Raw genomic sequence first — 22,697 nt, 5'->3', positions numbered from 1 at the left:
GTCCTTCACCCCCAACACCTCCACATGCACGCAGCTCCCCCGCTGCTCAGGGTGAGCAGAAGTGCTGCGGATTTCTGGCTCTGCGCTTTACCTGGCTCCCAAAATCTTGCACTCACCTCAGCTTTGCTTCCTTTGTTTCAACAAGTACAACTCACTCTCCCTATGTGGACTCAAGGTCGTGTTTACCTGCCAGGGCCAAGGGCCATTTACTCAGCTCTGTGGCCAGGGAGGGCCGCGCAGGGAGGAGAGGGCGAGGACGGTGCAGCTGGGGCCGAGCGAGCGCTGCGCGGGGCCGTGCTGCCCGCTGCCTCGTGCAAAGGACAACAGTGGCTCAGACTGACCGTTCCGCGTCAGGCTTTCACGAGTAGCTTTTCTTCTCCACGTGTCTGACTTCCTTCTTCGTCTTAACCTTATAACCTTCTCCCTGCTTTAAAGCAAAAGCACAGGCGTTAACGCAGCCTGCACAGAGCACCGTAGCGGCAAACCTGCTCCCAGCGCAGGCTCCACACTGGGCTGCGAGAGGGTGAGTGGGAAGCGGTCAAACCACGGCAGCACTCCAGCGCAGAGGGGCGCGCGCCCCAGCATCCACGCAGCCCCGAGGCACAAGCACAGGCCCAAACGCCACCGTGGTGGCCACGCAGGCCCGCGCTGCCCTCGGGGCCGCCAGCCGGAGCGGGTGCCAGCGGGGCCCCGTGTGGGCCGCGATCGTGATGCCTCACAGCACCTGTGCTCTACAGCCAGCGGGTTAGTAAGGGGATAAAGGCGAGAGGAAGAGAGATGGCAAGAAACGTCGCCAAACGGAGCAGAAGGGAAACCAAGGAAAGCGCCAAGCAGAGCAGGTTTCGGTGTCTTTTACAGCAACAACCCCTAAATGTAGCTCGTCTACATTTGTTAAAAATAGCTCAATAAGCATCTAAAAATAAACATTGCGGTAATCATGAGCCTCGCTCACATCAGAGAAAGGGCATCTGTTTTTGTGGGGTTATCAGCAGAATTTACCCCTCGGCTGAGCTGTATTGATGCATTTGTAACTATTTGTAGCTTTTATGTAATCTAATCTGGCATTATAAACTGAAAATATTTCCCTATACTGGGCAGCATTTTCTCCCCATCATAAAGAGGTAAGAAGCAGGGGATGTTTTTTTCAGTGCTCTTTTTGTCATCCTCCTCCCCACTTTATTTTTTTTTTTACTAGCAGCAGTGAGTTTGCTACACTTGCTGGTTCTAAGTTCCCAATTTCTAAGTGCTAAATTCTGTTTTGCCGGCCCTGCGTCCCTGCGCAGCCCCTCATTTTGCCAGTGCTGACGCGGGGCACAGCTCGGCCCTGCTCCTCATTTTCACTGTTGTGATCCCAACCCTGTCTCGGCGCCCGCGTGTGCAGGATGCCGGTGCAGACACCCCCGGTGCTAGCTCTGGGAAGCTCTGGGAATCACAGGGAGCCCTGAGGGAGAGCCCAGGGCCCCTAGCGCAAGCCCCGCGCGCTGGCCAGGCCACAGCAGCCCCACAGCGCCGGCCTGGCGGCCCCTTCATTACCGTCGCGCCAACTCTCCTCTCATGGGGGATAACAACGCGCCTCACCACTTTCCGGGTGATCTGTAGGAAGCAATACATGAAAAGGATCGACTGTGGGTTTTCTCTCTCAATTCTAAAATGAGAAAGTTACTTTAAAAGAGGTTACTTGAATGCAAGGACTCAGAGCAGGGATGCAATTGGTGATTACTTTTCTCGTGACGATGTTGCCTTCCTCGTCGGTAAACTGCTCCTCTGTTACCGATTCCCCGGGAATGTTTTTTGCCTCCTGGCCCTAGGAACGTGTCACAAGGTTAGCGGTGGAGCCCGAGCGCTGCCCGACGCCCCGCGCTTCCACACCAGGCCAAGCAAGGGACACACGCGGCAGCACCGGGCGCAGCTGAGGCGACAGGCCGAGCGCGGCCTGCCCGCTGCCCGCGACGCCTCGCGGGGCTCGTCCCGCAGGCCCGCCACGGCGCCAGCCGCCCTCGAGCGCCCGTGAGCGCCGCGGGGCCGCGGCCTTGGGGAGCCTCCCTGCGCGGAGGGAGGCGAGGGGAGAGCTCCCGATCTCCAGGAGCGCCCTGCCCGCACGCCGCAGGGCCGCGCCGCCCCCGCCGGCCCTCGCTGCCCCGGACCGAGCAGCTGCGCCAGCAGCAACGTGCAGCAACCGATTTGCCTTCTCCAACGGGCAAAATGGCAACTGACGGGAGGAAGCAGAAAGAAGTATCATATAAAACATTTCACAGCAACACCAGAAGTATTTTAAATGGGATCATCACTGCTCCACGTCAGATGTTCCTCATGCCCTCAAGGAAGGACAAGCAAGTCATAGTCTGGCCTCTTCTGACCCAGCAGCACATGGTGCCATTCCTATTTACTGGGGTCTATATAACACATAGCTACCCATGTCAGCTTTTGGCACACTATGTTATAAAGAACATACAGAGATAGATAGTGATTTTTTTTTGCTTTGTTTTCTCTCACTTTTCTGTCTACAAACGGAGCTTATCCAGCATATACACTATGGCTTAACGTAAATCCTGCCCCGATTCCAGCGCTGTTGTGCAGGCAGCCTACGAGGGTGCCGACTACACAGCCCATGCAAGGCCAAGTGTCTCATCCAAAATGCTCGTGCGGCGCTCGGGGCTCTGCAGCCCCAAACAAGCCTGATCCCAGCCCAGAAACCCAAACACCATCCCTCTGCCACCCGGCCTGTCTCCACTGCCGAGCGCAGCTGCCGCAGCCCAGGTCTCTTCCTCCAGGCAGGCTATTTCCTCCTGCTGAGCGCTCCGGGGTCATCGTTCCAGCTCTGCCTGCTCAGCATGGGGACACGACAGGGACACCAAGGTGCAGGGCAATGACAATCCAAAACGCCCTTCTGCTCCTGCCCGCACAGGGTGGCCTCGTGGGGAGCTCGGCCACCGGGGAACCGCAGAGCCCGTGCCCAGATCTGCCTCGACACAGGCTGACAGCGGCAGGCAGCGTGGCAGGGAGCACTCGGGACCACCAGTTTCAGCCAGTGTGTGATGCTCATACCCTCCTCAATCCACTCACATGCATTCCTGCATTTCTTTATGCAGGAAATACCCTCATACCCTCCTCAATCCACTCACATGCATTCCTGCATTTCTTTAGCTGGCATTTTGGAAAGAATGAAAACATTTAATCACCCACTTCTGTCTGCAATTACTTTTGTTCTTTTATAGATGCAGTGAACCCACTGCATCTAGCTATGGGTCTTACCTTATCCAACACCCTTATCCAGCTGCTGTGGATACAGGAGGACCGTGTATTTGAGATGCCATGCAAAACGGTGGGAGTGAGGGATACAACACGCCATGCAGCACCCTTGTCTTCCCGCAGGAGACGACACAAACCCAGAGGTTAAGTGGAAGGAGCACCTAGCATTCAGTTACCCGTACGCGTCGGCACGGGAAAGCGCGCGGCCGGGGGGCTCCGTCACACCAGGACCGACGTCCTCACACAGCATCAAACCCCAAGGCCATGCCAGTATCGCCTGAGGAATGCAAACCTCAGAATACCTTCAGTATCAAACGCCGTCGATAAACTCTCGTGGTAATTCTCTGCTCCTCCTCTGAGCTCGAGTCACTCTGAATCTCACTGTCACTGTCACTATATTCCTAATAAACGCAGTTATAGTACATTTGAACAGCACGTTTAAAAGACACAAGACACCAAGCATGAGTACAAGTAGGAAACAAAGTTTATCGTGGTCAATATTTTTTCCTGTCTACATTAGGTACATGATGCTGCTGTTACGTACATAACAGCAGTTATGTACAGTTAAGTACATGGCGCAGCCATGTACTAAAGTACAGCCTTTTTGCTGTAGTTTGGCAACATGCCATCTTTGGGCTCTTCAGTCCTAGAAAAGTGAGATTTAGAGCAAGTCTGATAAGATGAATTTCTAAATCTTACTTGGGATTACACTAGTTGTTAAAAGTGTTGTATACAGAAACCCTAAACGAAGTTGCAGCTGCTTGCTGTTTTTTTCTCAAGAATTAACATTTCAGAAAAACTCTACTGATCCTCAGGATATGCTGGGCGGTATCTACCTGCCTGCAGAGCGTCCTGCTCTCTTCTGCTATCATCCAAGCACCTATATACAAAAAAAAAAAAAAAAAAATCGATACCCACCCTTAACAAGTGACAAGAAGCAGGGGGAGAGTCCCAGAGGCAGGAAGGTTTTGGAGGAAGAGTTACTACTATTAATAAACAGCTTCAAGTGTTTCAGCTGTGACACCACCGTGACATTTGTAGTCACTGCGACCATGTTATACCCCTCTCTCTGCAACACTATGCCAACACCAACAGTGCCGTGCTCCTCTCATTTAAAAACAGGTGTCACTTGAAGCAGATGCTTGAAAACCACGCGGTCGCTCACCGCGCGCCACGCGGGCTCTGCACCGCTCTGGGGCATCCTCCTGGCCGCGGGGAGGCCAGCGGTTCCGCTCGCGCCCCGCCGCAGCCTCGTACCGATGCTCTGACTGAGCTGTTGCTGCACACCGCGTGCCAAGGCACTGACACGCGCCTGCAGGTGAATGACTCGTGGTTCAACAGCCCTTTCCCAGGGGGGTCATTGAAAAAAATCTCTTGCTTTGCAAAGCATTGCCTTTGGTTACCCTTTTTTTTCCCACAGAAATTAATTTGTTTCTCCAAAACCCTCTCTTTACAGGTTAATTTCCGAATGCCTTCCAGAAATATGGTAGTTGACATTTTCTTCCTTTTTTCATGACTGCATATTAAGTATCTCCCTATGACTTGGACTGCTTCATTAATTAAACTCGTTATTCTAAATAGATTAGAAAATATTCTTGAAGTACCCAGAAGGTATTAGAAGCAATTCTTGCCTCCTCTCTAACAAGCTCCACTTTTTTTTCCACCCATTCAGGCTTGTCAGATTTAGAAATCACATTCTCTTGAGAAGATCCTGCCTACAACATGACTGATCTGCGAGGTTAGATTATCGCTTGGTACCAGTAGAGTGGAAGCAGGCCAAGGAGAAACACGCGCAGGATGCTCCCCACAACCCAGGTGGGCTGCTGGGCAGCAAAGGGGGCTCCGGAGCACAGCGGAGGGTGACGCCTCCTCCGGCTCCGTTGGGACCCTGGCACGACAGCCCCGCTCCCCACGTCCCAAAGTCAAAGTGAGTACAAATACCCACCCGAGCACTGCTCCAGAGCCCACTGACTACGATGGACATCTGTTGCCTGCCTTTGAGCTGCTTCTCATTGCAGCTTTTACTCACATTTTTAAAGTATTCTGGTAATTAGTTACTGTTAGGAAGGATCTTCACTGCATTAGCTATGCCACAAACGAATAACAATCATGTGCCACATAATTGCAAAGACTGAATATGTTATAGGCTAAGAAAAGAAATCTTGGTTGTGTAATCGAAAGAATAGATTAAAACTGAGGGATTTATTGCAGCTCACTGCAGATAAATTTCTATTATGCTACAATTAAAAAATGCTATAGCTTGCAGAAGCAATTCTTCTGAAATGCCTCATTTGCAGAAGCTGCAATCTCCTATGCCCAGGAAAAGGCCATCATGGCAGTGAAGGACAGAGAAACGGGCAGGAAAGGCAGCAGGTCCCTTCCCGAGGAGCACAGGCGCTGGCTGTGCTGCCCTGCAGCCTGCCCCACGGCTGCGATCCTACCTGCCCTCAGCTACAGGGCTGCAAACAACTCTCTGAACCCATCTTATTTCTAAGCTTGCGGAATAAATGGAAGCTACTGAGCAACTATTGAAATTTCCCTCTTTGGAAAGCAACTTACAACTGAGAGCCCACAGTTAAGGATGTGCAAGCCAGGCAAGGCAGCAATGAGGGGAACCCCTAAAGAGCATCTCTCTTGGAAAGCAAGACCCATCATGTGCAGAAGTCCTGGGGGCATTCAGCACCTTTTGATTCCTCTTGGCTGGATGTACTTTGGGACAGAGGTGCATGAGAGCAGCGAGCAAAATGTAAATTCTACCACAGACTTCCTTTCCTGCAAATTAACAAAAACAAAGCAGCGGCGGCAGCAGCGGGTTGAGGGCAGGGAGCAGGGAGAGGGCTGCCCCAGCGCTCCGTGTCTGCGCTCTCCGCAGGGCGCCCAGCGGCTGCCCTAGCCTCCCGGGGCTCCGGGCACAGGGCACAGGGCCGGGCTCTTCCCCCGTCCCCATCGCGCTCACGCTCTGCGCACTGCACTGCAGACAGGTCCTCTCTCCTCTCTCTCTCCTTTTTTTTTTTTGTTTACTTCAGTAAATAAATAAAACGGGCACACAAAAGGATCACAGGCTGTTACAAACAGCATGACAAGTTGTGCTAAAAGCTCTTGTCAGGTGAGGGGGGCTGCTCAGAGAGTTAATAACTGCAGGACACACTGTACCTTCTGCTCAGACGTTACTGCTGCCTCCTCCTCCTGGGTGCTTGTTCTCGGCTTGCCATCCTCCGACGTGCTCCAGCTCATCTTCTTCACGCTGACAGGCACAGATGTTTTGTTGCCATCTGTTATTGGCTTGCTCATCTCTTCCAAAGATTTCTGATATGCTGTTGATGATAACGTTTGCTCATCGGTACCGGCTAAAATGTGTGGTTTTGTTTTGGGGGCTTCTTTGTCACTCTGTTTTCTCACATCGTTTATAGATTCTTGGAGATAAGATTTAGTTTTTGCCTCCGCTGTGGATTCAGAGAGGCTCCCATTTGTTTCCACCTTCCCCGCTTCTCCTTTACTGTGGGAGGTAGCAGAATCCCTGCTTTGGTCCGGGCTGCAAAAGAAAAACAACAGATAACAACTCAGGGCTGAAACCACACGCACGAGGGCTGGGCGCTGAGCCTGTCAACGCAGCCTTCGTTCTTAGCACGTGCTGTCCAGAGACAGCAAAGCTGAACTTGAAATTCAGCTGGCCAACACCAAGCAGACAGGTCTGCATTCTGCTCAGTGGGGTCTCTTCAGAAGCAACGAGGACAGGGTGAACACTGGAAACGAGGCCAAATGCCTTGTTTTAATTCCTGTCCGCTTAGGGGGAAAGAAAAAAAAAAAAGAGAAATACAGCAAACCTACCATCTCCCTGGTATATTCACATGGGAGAAATCCCCAAGGCTCTAATTCCTTAGCTTGTTCTGTAAATAAGAGGTGAGGAAAATATCCGGGCCTGGGTTTAATCTGCCACCCTGCAATTATCAATGATGCCCAAATTGCAACGGTTGCAGTTCAAATAACCTGGTGCCTCTTTAAAAGTATTGGTATGTGAAAATAATGCCCAAGACAGCCCCAAGTATCAGTAACGCACAGTGTCAGGGGCAAGGAAGATTACCAGGAGACAGAGGACTGACCAGAATGTCTCCTCACATCACCCAAGCATAAGTTTAACCTGCACTTCTCATGCACTGCTCTTTTCCATTTTTTTGTATACTTCTGCTCTGCTTTTACACACCAACAGTGAGATTATACACATGAAAATCCTATAGCTATTTGCTGACAGCACTGTTAAAAAAGATAGTGCATCAATTTCATCTAGTTATCACATAAGTAGATCTGTTATCTTCTTAAGGAAGCCCTTTACTTCTATAAATCATAGAATCACAGAACGCTTAAGGTTGGAAGGGACCTCTAGAGGTCACAATACAAAACACAGAAAAATAGTGTTTGCCTCACAGAACAGCATAAAAACATCTCTGCATGCTCTGCTCTTGAAATAGGACCAGCTTGCTGACATCAGCGGCAAAGTTCCCAATTCAGTTCAGTGAGAGAGCACCTAATGCTACCTGGAGCCTTAAAACATTGTGGGTTTTACAGGCCGTGAACTGTGAAACAGCTCTGGGTGTCACGGGCTGCAACGCGCTGACGGGCATCGCTCCAGCTCGCGGCCTCGGCCGGCAGGCGCGGCGCGAGCCGGGGGGCGACGCGCGCCCGGAGGGACCCCCATCGCGGAGCCGCGCGAGGCGCACGGCCAACACGGCACCTTCTCACTGCCCCGAATTCTGGTTATTTCTACGTCTTGCTTACAGTCATTCCAAATAAAAACACACAATATAAAGAACAGGAATGGAAAAAATATCTGTAAAATATGATATAAGCCAATTTTGAAATATTATTTAAACTAACAATCTATGTACACATAGACATGTGTGTATTTATGCACACACACACACGCTCTCCCACGACAGCAGGAGGGTCGTGAGCGCTGCCCGGAGCAGCAGGAGCGGCGCGGCGGGCGCTCGCGGGCTGCTCACCTCGCATCCGGCCGCTCGGGCGCACCAGCACCGATCCTGCGTCCTGAAGCCGGCGGCTCCGTGACACTTGATGAGTCAGTCTGCCAACCTGTAATTGAAGACATTTGCTGTTCTGCTTGCTGCACACCTTTAAGAATTGACCATACTTTTTCTTCCGTCATCTCCTCAGACTCAAATCCTTCTTCCAGATGAATGTCCTCAAACAGAGATTTAAGCTTCTCTTCCGTCATCTCCTCATCAGTACCAGACTTCTCTCTCTCAGGCTGTTCAGTCCTTACTCCTGTTTTACTAGTCTCTTCACTCTGCATCTGCTTAGCATCTTTTGCTATCCCAGCATAGCTGCCAAGATATCGTGGGTAATCCTTAAGGTCCACTTCCTCCAGCGGGCTCTGGCCTATGGAAACATCTCTGGGTGATCCTTCTCTAGGCACTGAGAAATCGGCCTTGCTGTCGTCCAGGGAGGTGTCTTCTTCTGTCACCACTGGTGGTCCCGGGGCTGCACCGTCTACGCTTCCCTGCGGAGCTACTAGCACGTCACTCAGCCTACTGGGAGGTCTAAGGGGCGACTCTACGCTAGAGGTGTCGCTAAAGAAATCGTCCTGCTGCAAAGGGGTGGGTGGCCCGAAGCGCAACCCTGTGGGAGTTTCCAGTTCCACTTGGATGCTGGGGTAACCTAAGGAAGACAGCACATTCGGACTGACTGCAATGAAGCATGGAGCAACAAATATGCAAATGTCAAATGATCTATGAGTTACATAAAGTATGAAAATTATGGGGAGGTGTAGGCATATAGGAGCTAATGCAATTTTGAAAGAGTTATTCACTTTCTTAAATAGATGAAACAAAAAATGAGCATTGCTAAAACAGCTAGTACAGTGATGCCACTACTTTTTGACTATTTTGTAAATAGTCTGTCAAATTTTAGCAATTGATTTTTGCAGGCATTTTTACATTTGCAAGCTATAGCAGGTCATCTTATGAGCATGCAATGAATCAAATGTGGACAAAGCCGGTTGTCCCTTTATATGCAGTATAGTATTTTGCAGCCAAATTGTGTAAATCTCTCTTGTCCAGGTTTTATTTTTCATATTTAGAAGTTTAATAAACAGATTTTAAAGACAGAAGTAACACAGGACAGCCACTTTTTGTGAGTACTTTCTAAAACAGGTCCACATCTTAAAATTCTTCTATCAAGAAATACACAATACTAGCAATACAATGCTACTAATATACATTTCCAGTTTAACCACTGAACCACAAGGATGGAATAGCTAAAGAACAACAAACAGAAATGAATCAGAATAAGGATGCTAAAGAATACTAGATGTAAACACAGAGCAGGACAAAAATCTAAAGGGAGTTAAATGGATTAGAGAGCACAAACACCAGGGCAGGGGAGCTAAATGAATATTTCAGGTACAGTAAAATTATACAGGTGAGAGGACTGTGGCGAGTAAGGAGAACTTGGTGATCTTGGAGACTGAGGCGATCTTGGTGACATGGGTACAATCAGATACACTGATCAAATAAAGAGAGAAAAGAAAAACAATGAAAACATGGGAAAAGTCACATGAAAGAATTAAACTGAATACACACGTAAAAAAAGGAAAACCAAATCTGAAGTTTGTGCTCCAGCAAATATGAGGCCGGGGAACCTATGAAAGGGAGAAAGCTGCTGCTGCGGGGTGACCTCCACACTGAGCTGCCTGCAACGGCGGCGCTAGAAGCGCCTCTGGCCTGGGGTTTTCTGAAGCAGCTGAGAGAAAGGCAAAGGTGGTCTGGTCTTGGTGAGGAAAGGAAGCTCGAGGAAGAGGAGGAGAGACAGAAAGCAGCTGCAGGGAAGCGTATTTTCCATATAAAAACACTGCTGCTACGATTAAAAGGCACAAGCAACATTTCAAGAGGAACTTTCTTAAAATGTCAACAGAAAATTATTTCTGCAATGCAATGATTCAATGACCAGTAGGGCTGCTCATAATGGAGATACACTGAACTTACACACTCCAAACAGAAAAAGCATCCTACTAAAATGCAAAGAAAGATCAATACGCACTTGAACAAGCTATAAAAAGCAAAGGAATGTTTCTAACCAAAGAAAAATCTTACTTATAGAGCTATTTATCATACACGCAGCCAAAAAAAAAATCAGATAGTAGCAATCCAGTGCCCATTAATTAGCATTTAAAAGAAGAAAACACAATATTTAATATTTTGAACATAGTGATCATTCTGTTTTATAAGAAAACTCCATTTACGCTTCTGTTCTTGATTTTTAAGAGCTATCTCAAACTGAATCTGCACAATTCTGTTATGAGCTATCAGAGTCTAGGGAGAAAACTGTTACACCTTTTCACCCATTAGTGGACTGACAGAGATACTATCTCATGCAATAATTAAACATTGTCTTCCTTTTCTACTGCCACTGTACATTAGGACAATAATAGCTCAAGCAAAAACCATGAAATAATTGATATTTGCTTGTCTCAAAGAGGTTCAGTAATAATTTGAAAATTAATTTATTCTATGCTACTGCTTTCTTTTATTTAAAGAAAATTCTTAGTGTTACTTATTTCTAGAGCCAAACAATCCATGTAATTCTAGGTAATCTGGGAAGCATGCACCCAAGTTCTATCAGCTACTTGGAAAGTACAAAGGGGTAAGTACACAAAGCACAACTATTGCAGAGGAAAAACATTCAGGCCTTGTCACCTGACAGTGGACAGGTGTTAATAAGAACATTTTGGCATGCGTTTCTGGGATCATGAACTTGGAGACATTAACGTGCAAGCTAAATAGCATGGATGCGCTTTAGAAGAGAAAAGGCTTAGAATGAAAATAATTAACCCTTTAGAACTTACTATCTCTCAAAAAAATCTGCTTTATACAACATTATTGTCATATTGGACACGTCACTGAACTAAACATGACGAGGGAATTCAATTACCATCAACGGGATCATGAAAAACGTTATTTTCATCTGCAAAGCTTCTGGTGCCCGAAATGTTTCCATAATCAAATATTGGTCCTTCCAACAGGGTCACAATATCTATTCGATTAATCTTTGTCAATACTGAGGTTAAGGCATCAGCTGAAAAACAAAGACTACATGTCAGGAAAAAAAGCTCAATATTGCAGAACTGTGTAATCTCTTTTTCTCGGTTACGTTCACATTGCATTAATTAAAAGTTGCTGGAACGTGTCTGCCTCAGTGCTTTTGGTTCTAGCAAACCCATTTGTCTCAGCAACCATTCTGCTGCCTACTTATTCAAGATACACAGCCATTAAGATTCTTTTCTTTCTTTTTTTTCTCTTCCTCCCATGAGGATAATTATATTACACCACAAGCAGCACAAAGAAAAAGGACAGAGGGTTCTTAAAGAGTGTCTCTACCTACTACTGAAACAAAATTCCCTTCTGCCGGACTGGGAAAGGATTCTGCTTTTAGCAGCCTGTTTTGAGGAGCAGTAGAATGACCAGCGATGCAGGCAGCGACCAGCCAGGGCGCCTCTCTTTGTGCAGCACATCGTGAAATCTCATTTACGACAATCTTCTTGTGAGAACACAGTACTCCTGGGAATGACTTTTACAGTGAAAGGGATCAAAGTGGCTTCAGACATTTTATAGGAGTGTGTGGGCTCGAGAACAGTAATGGACACCACTGACCTAATACAAAAATCAATCTCACATCTACTCCCATTTGAGCAATTCAAGTTAAATGCACAGACAGAAGCAAAAGAATCCTAATGCAGAGTGAAGGCCTTGACGAGGACTGTTGTCCCCCTCACACACGTCACTCCTCAGAGTCTTTAGGCTCTTCTTAAAGACCTCCTGTACTTGGAGACTATCCACCTTTTCCAGAGACTCTATTTCCATTTGTCACTTTCTTTTTACGATAGGAATTGGAAAGTTTTCCCAAGTATTTCCTGCACTAAAATTTAAACCCATTACTTGTCTCATCAACTATAAAAATGGAGAACAAATTATTTCCTTCTGCATGTATACTGATTATATACACTTTCCTGACTTCTGGTAAAAATGTACCTGGAACTCTAAGGTTTTTTCATTTTCATCAGCAGTCATGGAAGTTCTTTTTTTTTTTTTTTTTTTTTTTCCTTCAGTTTAACATATTTAGGACAGGCAACGGGTGGGACAGGCTGCAACTTATGCACAACAGAAATAACCACTTGAACTTACTTGTAGCATTTTTCCCATCTCTGGTAACCCATTTTTTTAATAACATGAAGCTCTGAGCAATAAGAGAATTTGGATTTTCTACTCGGATTTGATTTATTTCATCCACAGAAAAATTCAGTTCTCTTGCCAGTTCTATAAAGCAAAAAAGAAAAAACAACAACAAACAATACAGAGCAAAGCACAAATGTCTCAATCATCATGTGAGAGTTAAAAATACCAGTTTTATTAGATCTCACAGACGTCAGCAAAGTAACATGATACAAATGGTCATCTTAAGAGATAATGATGAACACGACATAATAAGCTCGTATTTTAATTTCCTGCGGCAGGCACCATTGTGAACTCTCAGTCCTATCTCTGCTGGCTGTTACCACCTCCATACCCAGAAAGCCTCTTGAGCATTGTGAAGAGGAGCTCCACGCTCCACGGAGACGAAGGCAGCACCGCTGGTTTGTAAGGGCTGTCTGTTCTGGGCGCTGCTCCTCACGCGGTAGCTCCCGGCACGCCTCCTACCCCTCCGCAGGCCCCACGGGTGCCCACGGCGCCGCAGCCCCCCGTGCCTGCGCCTGGGCAAGGCCGGGCCCCCTCCCACGGGCCCGGGCTGCTGCAGCCATCGCCGAGGCCACCACGACCTCCGGGGAAAGCAGCAGCATCGACACCGAGCCAGACGGCTGCAGAGTTGCAGCTCAGACCCTCTCAGCTCCGTGAGCACGTGGCCCTTTGGAGAGCAGAACTATTCACAGCTATTCCCACTGCGAGTCTGTTTAATTTCCTGCCACACAGCAGGACGACTCTCTGCAGCTGCTTTTGGTTACGCTTCTCTGGCCAGGCAATGTGGTGGGTGTTTTGGGATATGCTGGATGTTGGCTGGGCGCATCAGGTCCAGCTGCACCTTTGGGTAAAACACAACCTGCAAACCTAACAGTTCAGACTGATTCTGATATGAAAGCACAAAATCTTACCTGTCCAGCTAAGTCCTAGGTGGTCAGCTACAATGGCCATCCTTATATCGGTCCGTTCACATGGACTCTGGGGACCTGTGATTTACAATTTCTCGATTAAAAAGGTTTTGCAAAGAAATCCATAATACCGGACAATAGTTTATCGCAATAGCTTTAATTCAGCTAAGTAGCCGGTGCTCGTATTGTTTACTAGAATGGCTGTGTGTCCTAAGAGCCTACAAAACAAATTTCTTTTTTACAGCTTTTATATTTTCACCTGTGTAAAGCCAGATGTCAAACTACATGATGTCGTGTAATGAAACCAAACATGCGGACAATCTAGCTGTTAGACTGTACACAAGTTGTTCAATTACCGGTGGAAACCACCAAGACCAAATTAACATCTATTTTCTCTACTTTGACAGAATGAATTTGCTGTCACAAAAGAAATCTTTCAATGTCTGAGTTACAACAACGTCTTCGGCATGCTTCACTAGCTTTCTACAGAACAGGATTGGTTTAAAGGAAGAAAGAAGAGTAAAAGACAGCACACACAGATGACAATGACAGAATGAGAACTACAGTCAAGTCACTCCACAGGCAATCACAACAGTTCATGCACTAGGATCAACAAGTTGAAAGTTTTACAAACTAGGCTTGATCTCCACGAGGTGAGCCAAGAGAGCTCCAGAAACCTGACTGCCTTCATTCTCACCAGTCCTCTTACTCCTCCTCCTCTCACTGTCGGCCTTTTCAATCTTTGATTTTAAAGATGCTGCCTCTGTTCTCATATCTCTAGCGGACTTCGATGTAATGGAAGGCTGGTAAACTTGAGTAGCTTCTGACAATGATGTGTTTCTCGATGTACTGTCTTCTTCATCATCAGAGACCTCTGACTGCATCTTTTTCTCTTCATCAGACAGACGATCCACAAGCTTTAATGTCTCACCACTAATTCCCTTAAAATATTCAATAGAATGTTTACATACCTCCCTAAGCTGATTTTTCTTTACTTTAACTGTTGTCACTGTGACGGAGGTAGATCTTACCTTTACTGGTAATTTAGAAGGAAGCTGTTTTGCTTTTCCTTTCTCTACCTGCTCTTGTTTTGGCAGGGCTGGAGTTTTTCTAGCTAAGTTATTCCTATGTGTACTTTTTACAGGAATCCTAGACCTAGCTTCTAGACAGGGAGAAGAACTATTTTCTTTTGCTTTTTCAGGCTTACTAGCCCGTCCCGCTTTCCTCCCTGCATTGCTTTGGAGAGTATTTTGTGGAAAGACTTCTTTTACTGAGCTGGCCTTTACAGGAAGTTTTGATTTTGCTCTAGCCCCTACCACTTCTGTTGGCTTTTGCTGGTCTCCATGCACTTTCTGCTTATCTTTTATTCTGTGTCCTTGAGTTGTCCCTGTACCTTTTCCTGCAGGGCTTTTCATTTGGCTAGCTTTCTGTATGGAACATTTGGGTTCCGCATGTTCTTTTAGCACTACATTACAGGTAATAATATCAGTATGGACAGCAGATGAATCCAAATTGTTGTTGTTATTAAAATTATCTTTTGGAAAATCAGTGTTTTCTGTTTGCCTACAGCTCGTCTGGCTAGTAGCTGAGCTCGCAATCACTGTTGCGGTTTCATTTTCTAATCCCTGATCACTCGGCATCACAGCTTCTATCTTATCTGTCACTTCGCCAGGGCCATCTTTCTTCAGAGTCATGGTGGAAGCAGAAATTCCCATTTTAATTGGTGTGCGCAATTTAGGGTCAACTTTAGAAGCATTTACCGCTGACGATGATTTCTCCAGTGAGTTACTACCAAGTGTTGCTTCCATGCAATCTCCACTGGCCTGGATGATGGGCTTATGTTCAACTGCAGTTGTTTCTACTGGTCTCTCTAGGTTTGTTCCTACAGTGCTGTCCCCTGCCTGTGGCTGTGTGATGGCAGTGACTGTACTTTTATCCCCTTCCCCCTTGTCCCCTGACTTCCCTTCAGAAGTATGCTCACCAATCTGAAAAAATTGGAGTCTTTCTTCAACAAAATCCCTCTTGCTCATGTCAATTGCACCACTGCGAGTCATCTCAAACATCTTCCCTTCATGAAATGGGAAGGGGTTGGGCTCGCTAGTTGGCGTACTTTCATCTGTTGGAGTTCTGGCTGGAGTTGTATCAGGTGTTGTCGCTTGAGATCTGTCTTCCACTGCCAGACCAAATGGTTTAGCCTCATCATCCCTTGACTTAGTCTCAAACACTTCATCGTCACCTCGGTTATTGGACCAGGGATCAAAGTCTAGACTCTTGGTGGCCACAGTTTTAAAAGGCGTTGCAAATTCTTCATCTACTTTGTAACTGAAATATGTATCGGGAAATACAGTCCTGTCAGGGTGTCTGCCTTCCAAAGTGAAAAACTGTGCCCCTGACTTCTGTTCACTCTTATCTCCAGTCTTTTCAGAAGCTGGACCTTTCGAAGGTGGCTTGTCTTCTTCAGGGCCTACCTTGCCTTCCTCCTCAATGACTTCAAGCTTACTCTGGCTAAAGCAGCGGTCAGTCTGCTTTAGAATGCCTTCTGTAGTCCATACGTCCTTTTTGGGCTCAACTGCCGGACCTGCAAGTTTAGAATCACTCTCAGTTAAACCATCATCTTCATCTTGTAAATCATAACCATCAAGAGAGTCAATCTCAGTCGCATCGGTATCATGGGAGAATTCTGCAGTGGTTGCTATGGAACACTCTGTGACAGACTGGTCATTATTCCCATTTTGCACTATATCATTCTGGGGTGAATCAAGCCCAATGTCAAACTCATTAGGTTTCCCAGAAGTGGGATGTCCTAACTCTTTCTGTTTCTCAATCTTTTCAGGGGCTCTAGGTTTTGATGCTTCCTTCTGGTCATCTTCCAGTTCTTTTAGTCTGAATGTGTACTTTTTAAGTGGGACGGGTTGATAGAGAGATTCGTCATCGCTAGAGTCACTGACGTCTGCTCCTGGTGGCACAGGAGATGGTGGCTGTACTCTTATGACCGGTTCAGCCAGCTGGCATTTGTCATGTTCATCTTGCAAGTTTACTTCTATCATCTCCATTTCGCTCTCTGTGGAATAATGGGGCTTCTTTTCTGACTCAGCCTGATCTGCATCCAGTGGTGGAGGAGGAGGGAATTCGATGTAGGCAACTCTGTTACCTTTTGGTCTTTTGTTAGAGTCCTTATTTATATGATTAGGTAATACTTGGTCGGGTGGTGGTTCCTCAACTTCTGCCTGCTTTACAGAGGTTGACTTAGCCTCTGCTTCCTCCTCTGATTCCTCAGATACCTCTGGTATAGGACTGGGCTTGCCTGGTATATAAGCTATTAGTGAGTCGGGGGTTTTAGATGTAAACTCGTAACTCACTTCCTCTGAACTCGGTGTTTCTGGTGTTAAGGGGCTTTTACCAGAGCTATCTATAAAGGACACTTGCTCTAACGTGTCATCTTCTGGACTACCTTGTGGAGAAGGAGGTTGCTTTTGCTGCCTAGCTGTGTAAAATGTCCCCCTTGTCTCTTGCACTGTCTTACTCTCCTGGCTGATAATTTTTTTTATATTTCCTTGTTGCACCTCTTTCTCATATTGCTTTCCTACTTGAACAAAACTGACATAAACAGGTAAAGTCTTAATTTCTTTTACTCCCTCAGCACTTGCTAAAGGTGCAACTTTATCCAAGTAATCACTTATACCAGGGTCAACTAACTCACTTGAAGGAGATTCCTTTCCTGGACTAAATTCTAAGGAATCTGGTGATTTGCTAGGGGATAGCTCGGTTTCTTCAACAGAAGAACTTAACCCTATTGAGCTCTGTTGCTTGGTAACTTTTCTGATTTCTGAATGCTTTCCTTTTTCATCTTCCACATAATCAAACTGCCTCTCAACTTTCTCCTTAACCACAGCTGATTGGGATACTTTAGCTGAAAGTTCATAGACACCATTCATTGTGGTCCTCTTCTCCTCTACAATCCTCACTGGAATATGGGACACACTGATTTCTTCTTTCCTTTTCGATGCTTTATCAGCCACTTCGCCATTATGCTCCCCCTCCCTGACAACAAATTCTCTGTATAAAACCTTTTTTGAGGGAGATTTTACAGTCAGTTCCTTCACTTCTTCTGAATGAATCCCATTTGCTGCCAATTTGTGTTCTGTCACAGTGATAAATTCACTTTTTTTGTCAGCCTTAGCTTCAGCACGATCTACATGGTTTTCTTTTACTGTGTCTGGAACCAGTACATGCGAGAGTTTCTCCTTTTGGGTTTTATGATTAGAAGTTCCAGGGCTTTCCCATGTCCTGTAGATTTTTTTGTCCCAGTGTCCCTTTGTGGCTGCATCTGAGCCATACGCCAGCTCTATTGCCTGCTGTTCTGAGAAGTACTCTGGCACACTTTTACTCATTTCAGTTCTTTGTTTTTGTGTATCCAAAGCAGAAAAATCTTCCATAATTTTTCCTTTACCAGGAGCAAAATCTTCCTGTGTTTTCACCTCTTTCTGTAAAGCCGTGCTGCCATCAATGAGATCTACTTGCCTTGGGTGCTTCTCTCTGGAATAAAACTGATACACTGGTAACTTACTTTCTTGCAGTTTCTTTACCGGAATTTTGGATTGACCATCCAGCTTTTTCTCTTCTTGAGTTGGGTCCTTACTCCTTGGACTTATACTCTGTTCAAATTTAAGCCTAATGGAACTGAGCTTTGATTGCTTCAGCTGAAATCCAGCCGGTGCAACTTCAGGTACCCCAGTCTGCTGAGCACCTCCTTTGTGTTCCATAGTTTGCTTAGAGTCGTCTGTTTGTTGCACAAAAATCCTTTTCTCAGGACTGCTGGGCAAGCTGGAAGCTTTTCTCTCATCTATCTTGGGAAAGCACTTCCCGTCAGCCGCGTACTGCTTCACCTTACTCCTCTCGTCCCCGGAAGCCGGCAGTTCGGAGGGCAAAACCTTCTCGGGGCTGCTGCTGGCAGAGCTCTGGCTAGAATGCATCTCCTTGCCATTCTTTTTATGCTGCTTTTTCTCTGGCGACTGTAGCTCATCATTCAACTTCTCTGTTTTATCCCGAAAAAACTGTGATACTTCAGTGAGTTTTTCTTCTGCTTCCTTAACAGTCCTGTCCACCCTGTCTTCATATATCAACTTTTCTCTACCTCTCTCTAATCTGTCCTCAGTAAAGCGCATCCACATTGCATGTTTTGGACTACTAACATCTCCAGCATAGTGTAACACTGTCACTTTATCATAATGATCATCTTTAGATATTTTACCTATACCATTTTCAGATACATCTTTATAGATTTTGGAGAGAATCTCTTTTTTAGGGGCAGTAGCTACTTTTTCTCTGCATCGTTTATCAGACCCCTGTAACTCTGAACTATGGGGTAGAGCATGGTCAGTAACTGACTCCTCTGTATCAGAATGAGACACATCTATCTTTTCTGAAAGAAGCATTTTCTCAGCAAACCTGTAAGACTCCCCTCTTAGTTCTGACAACTCATCATCATGGTATTCTATTGAGTGCTGACTCAAAAGCTTCAGTGTTTTGTAAGAGTCATCAGACATGAGTTGAGCAGAACTAGGGCGACTGTCTTCTTCCTGGGACACAGGAGTGTTAACTCTAGAAGACTCCAGATAAGAAGGAAGTGACTCTTCGGCTGTGAGCTCTTCTTCTTCTTGCTGACCTTGTTCATCTGAACAAGGAAAAGCATCATGTTTTTCCAACTCCTTTAAGTTAATATCTCCCCGAGGTAAGTCTTTCTGATATACATACATTTCTTTTTCTGGATGCTTTTTTGTTTCTCTAATAATGACTTCAGTAGGTTCAGCCTGATTACCTTTTTCAATATGGACCTCTATTATTCGCTCCAATTTGGGTTTCATTTTGCTGTCCTTCTCTGCATGCTGTGGTGAAGTTTCAGCAGACTTGCTAACCTCTGATGTTACTGACGATTTATGTTCAAACAGACCTGCCAGTTCTTTGGAAGGGTCCCGGCCGGACTGAAAGGCTTTCATTATGTCATGAACAGACATCGTTTCCTCAATTCTTTCGGATGTGCTTTCGGTGCACGGAGGTTTATGATACACTGTTCTGGTTGTTGTAGTGATATGAGTTTCTTCTTTTACTCGGACACCTTTGCTAAGGACACATTTGTGGTCATCTTCTTCACTGCTGCTGGCTTTCATTTGAAACGCTTTAACCTTTTCTTTAATAGACCCAGTAGGTTTTTGCTCCAGCTCCATAAAGGTAGGAGCAGCTTTCACAGCCGGGAGCTCTTCTGCTTTCTGCTCTGGAATTTCTTCTGATGATGGTTCGTAGCTGCGGATAACATGAACTACTTCAGTTCTTGTTTCTGTAATAACGGGAGGGATGGGCACATCATGGAAAAGGGGTTTGGGCCCTGTGCTTTCTGCACTTTGCGGGGCCGAGGGCGTTTTTTCACTCCTTGTTTCAAAGCCACTGTCAGATAAGGGACTTTTATCTTGATCATGTTGAGAGAAGTCATCTGGAGATTCCAAAATAGTATCTGTTCCAAAAAAGGAATCTGCAATTTTACATAACTCCTTTTCTGATGTTGAAGGCCTCATGGAGGCTGGAGGCATTTTAAGCTTATGTTCCTGCAAAGCAATAGCTGGTTTTAAAACACGCTTTTGTCTCTCTTCACCTTCTTTTTTCCCCTCTTCAAACTTGTACTTTATGTTTGTTAATGAACTGCTACCAATATCATTTGCTAAGTAATCAATAACTTTTGACAAGTTATAATCCTTTTCCGACACAGTTTTAGTTTTAATCTGGACCTTCTCTGGAACAGATATAGGAGGGCTTGTCAAAGCTTGCTGTCTTGCTTCATCAATCTCCTCTGTACTGAACTCTACCCAGTCATCCTCAGATAGGTGTCCTTGATCACTTTTGGATACTTTAGCCGACCCTTTACTTTCTAAACACACATCTTTTTTCAGTATCTCACTAACTTTTACTAGGTCCTCTTTTACTTTCTCAACAATTTTAAAGGGCTCTTCATCATCAATTCTACCCTCTTTAGAAATCTCGGGTTGGAATGGTTTCTCCTCTGCAACATCTGTCTGCAATATTGCAGTCATTCTTATTAGGTCCTCCTTCATTTCAGCAACATCTTTCAATATCTCCTGACTGGAGGATAAAGAAGATGGCGTGGACAACTTAAGAGCAGAGGGTGCTAAATACAAGGACGATTTTATTGGTGATGAAGTTCGGTTAAAGGGAGGCTGAGTGCGTGCCTCTGTGGTCAGTGTTTTAACGGGTGACAGTAGCGCAGCAGCTGATTTTGTAAGCGAAGATGATTCTGGAAGCTTCTTTAACGCTGGTTCAGACAAAACATTGACTACAGAATATACCGGCACCGTTATTGTCGATGAAGTTACTGATGAGGTAGTTGCAGATATTGACCCAAGGGCTGTATAGAGAGCACCTGCAGGAGGAGTTCTTATTGACTGAAAAGCTGATGGTGCTGTAGACACAAAGGACCTGAGTGGAGAGAACGGCATCGTCGAAGCGGTTGAAAACACTCTCTCAGCTGTGTCAGCGACTGCGCTAGCAGCGCAGCTTGCAGTGTGAGCAGCTGCAGTGATTTTCTCCTGAAGAACAGCTGCAGCTTTGGATCCATTTATTAAGTTGGCAGGAGATGGGTATTTCAGAGGTGACACAGATCCATTAAGCAATGGTACCTCTGGGTGCCCAGCTACATGTTTTGCTGGTGACGAGAGAGACGAGGCCATCATGACTTTAGAGGATGAAACAGCATCAATTGCTGTCTTAGCAGGTGACACCACTGACTTTAGAGGGGACGATAATAGTGAGGATGCTGATGTGATGACCGATTTAAGTGGTAAACTCGAAGAGTACATGTTAATGTTGGATTTGGGGGATGCTGGAGGCGTCATGGTTATGGATGATCTCTCCAAGAGAGACCCTGCTGTAGTCACTGGAGATGTCCGAGAGGGGAATGGGGTAGTGGATGCCAGCCCTTTCAGACCAGCAGCTTCTGGTACTGTGGGAGCTCTGACCAAAGAGCCTGACGTGACCTGTATATTGTATGGAGGCTGCGATACCACAGTTTTTATTGGTGAAGAGATTGTCCGAAACGATCTAATTGGAGATGCTACATCACTAACAGATTTAACTGAAGATGTGGTAGAAGCTCCTAATGTGGATTTGATTGGAGAAGCAGAAGAAACAGACCATATGGATTTTAAAGGGGAAGCTGTAGGAGTGTTAGAGGAAGAGCTTGATAAGGAAGTGAAGCCTGACTTGGTTTGCCCAGGCACTGTAATTGGAGCTGTTGTCCATGACTGATATGGCCGTGTTGAAAAGAATGGCTTGTATGAGTAAGTAGCAGGTAGGGATCTTGTTGCTCCTGCACTCCGTTCAACTGTTTCTTAAATTGTTAAATTAAAATCAAACGTAAAATCAACAAAAATGATTGAAAAACAGAGAGACCAGAGAAGAAAATTGGTCAGTAAACGTTGTAATATTACAAAAAGCAAGTACAACTGTTTGCATGAGTTAGGATGAAGAAGGCAAAAGAAGAGTTAAAAAAGAAAAAAAAAAAGAATAGGAATGAGCCGTACACCGATCACTGGTGCAAAAGAAAAAGTATCGTGAAATGAAAGACAGAAAGCACATAGCAACCAAGTCTGCAAACAATGAAAAATAGAAAACACAAAGGAGGAATCCATAAGGTAGAAATAAAAACCACAACGAAAATTCTTCTCTTACTTCCTATTGACTTTCTGATGTGCTAGTTCTGAAATACTCGTGTCAGCTCTATTTTGCCTGTTTAGGTATGTCTGCTTTGCACAACTACCAGAATTATCCTTTTTAAAATTTCTGTTGTTCTATTTGTGTTGTTCTATTCAGATATTGTACCTATATAAAATATAAACTTGTGTAAAATGACATTATATAGCTAAAAGCTTTTTTTTAAAACCACTCAGTTATATCATGCAGAACCCTTTAAGTGACAGGCAATTGATGTGCAAACTGTGAAGCAACTGGTATAAATTCAAATCTGTATCTCCCATGCACAATTCGGATATGCTTCACACTCACAAAGCCAATAAGAGCAAGAGCTTTTCTGAGTCAGTATTTTAGAAAATAATAAAAAGAAATAAAAGAAAAGGAATTTTTGCATTTGTTTCTCATGCGATACTCCTTTTGTTTGGTAAAACTAAATTAAAACTAAAGTAAAACTTTACATGAAATGATTTTAAGAAGCATATGTCATACATGAAAAATGGAAAGTATGATTTATGATAAAGGTGAGCAAGCAAAGCAA

The 22,697-nt window shown here is 45.4% G+C and overlaps 1 protein-coding gene across 24 annotated transcripts in view; it reads right to left on the bottom strand.

The window, feature by feature from the left end:
• Positions 1-332: 332 nt before the first annotated feature.
• The window catches only part of ANK3 (ankyrin 3), a 241,995-nt gene continuing 219,630 nt past the window's right edge, over positions 333-22,697 (bottom strand). For 8 of the 24 annotated variants that reach the window (XM_088526336.1, XM_088526334.1, XM_088526335.1 and 5 more), the window contains 9 exons: positions 15,384-21,797; positions 13,406-13,480; positions 12,444-12,575; positions 11,194-11,337; positions 8,250-8,922; positions 6,403-6,781; positions 1,721-1,804; positions 1,534-1,593; positions 333-427 (listed from right to left, as the gene is read on the bottom strand). In XM_088526336.1, the coding sequence (XP_088382462.1) occupies positions 359-427; positions 1,534-1,593; positions 1,721-1,804; positions 6,403-6,781; positions 8,250-8,922; positions 11,194-11,337; positions 12,444-12,575; positions 13,406-13,480; positions 15,384-21,797 (8,030 nt within the window). In that variant the 3' untranslated portion in view covers positions 333-358. Of the gene's footprint in view, positions 428-1,533; positions 1,594-1,720; positions 1,805-3,551; positions 3,651-6,402; positions 6,782-8,249; positions 8,923-11,193; positions 11,338-12,443; positions 12,576-13,405; positions 13,481-14,099; positions 21,798-22,697 lie in introns of all 24 variants that reach the window. The other 16 variants (XM_088526327.1, XM_088526328.1, XM_088526329.1 and 13 more) reach the window with 11 other exon arrangements.

This window comes from Tinamus guttatus, unplaced genomic scaffold (assembly GCF_059628265.1).
Source record: "Tinamus guttatus ecotype Peru unplaced genomic scaffold, ASM5962826v1 Tinamus_guttatus_pri_ptg000246l, whole genome shotgun sequence".
Classification (NCBI taxonomy): domain Eukaryota; kingdom Metazoa; phylum Chordata; class Aves; order Tinamiformes; family Tinamidae; genus Tinamus; species Tinamus guttatus.
Note: the sequence above shows the minus strand (reverse complement) of the source record. Positions and strands in the feature narration are given on the sequence as shown.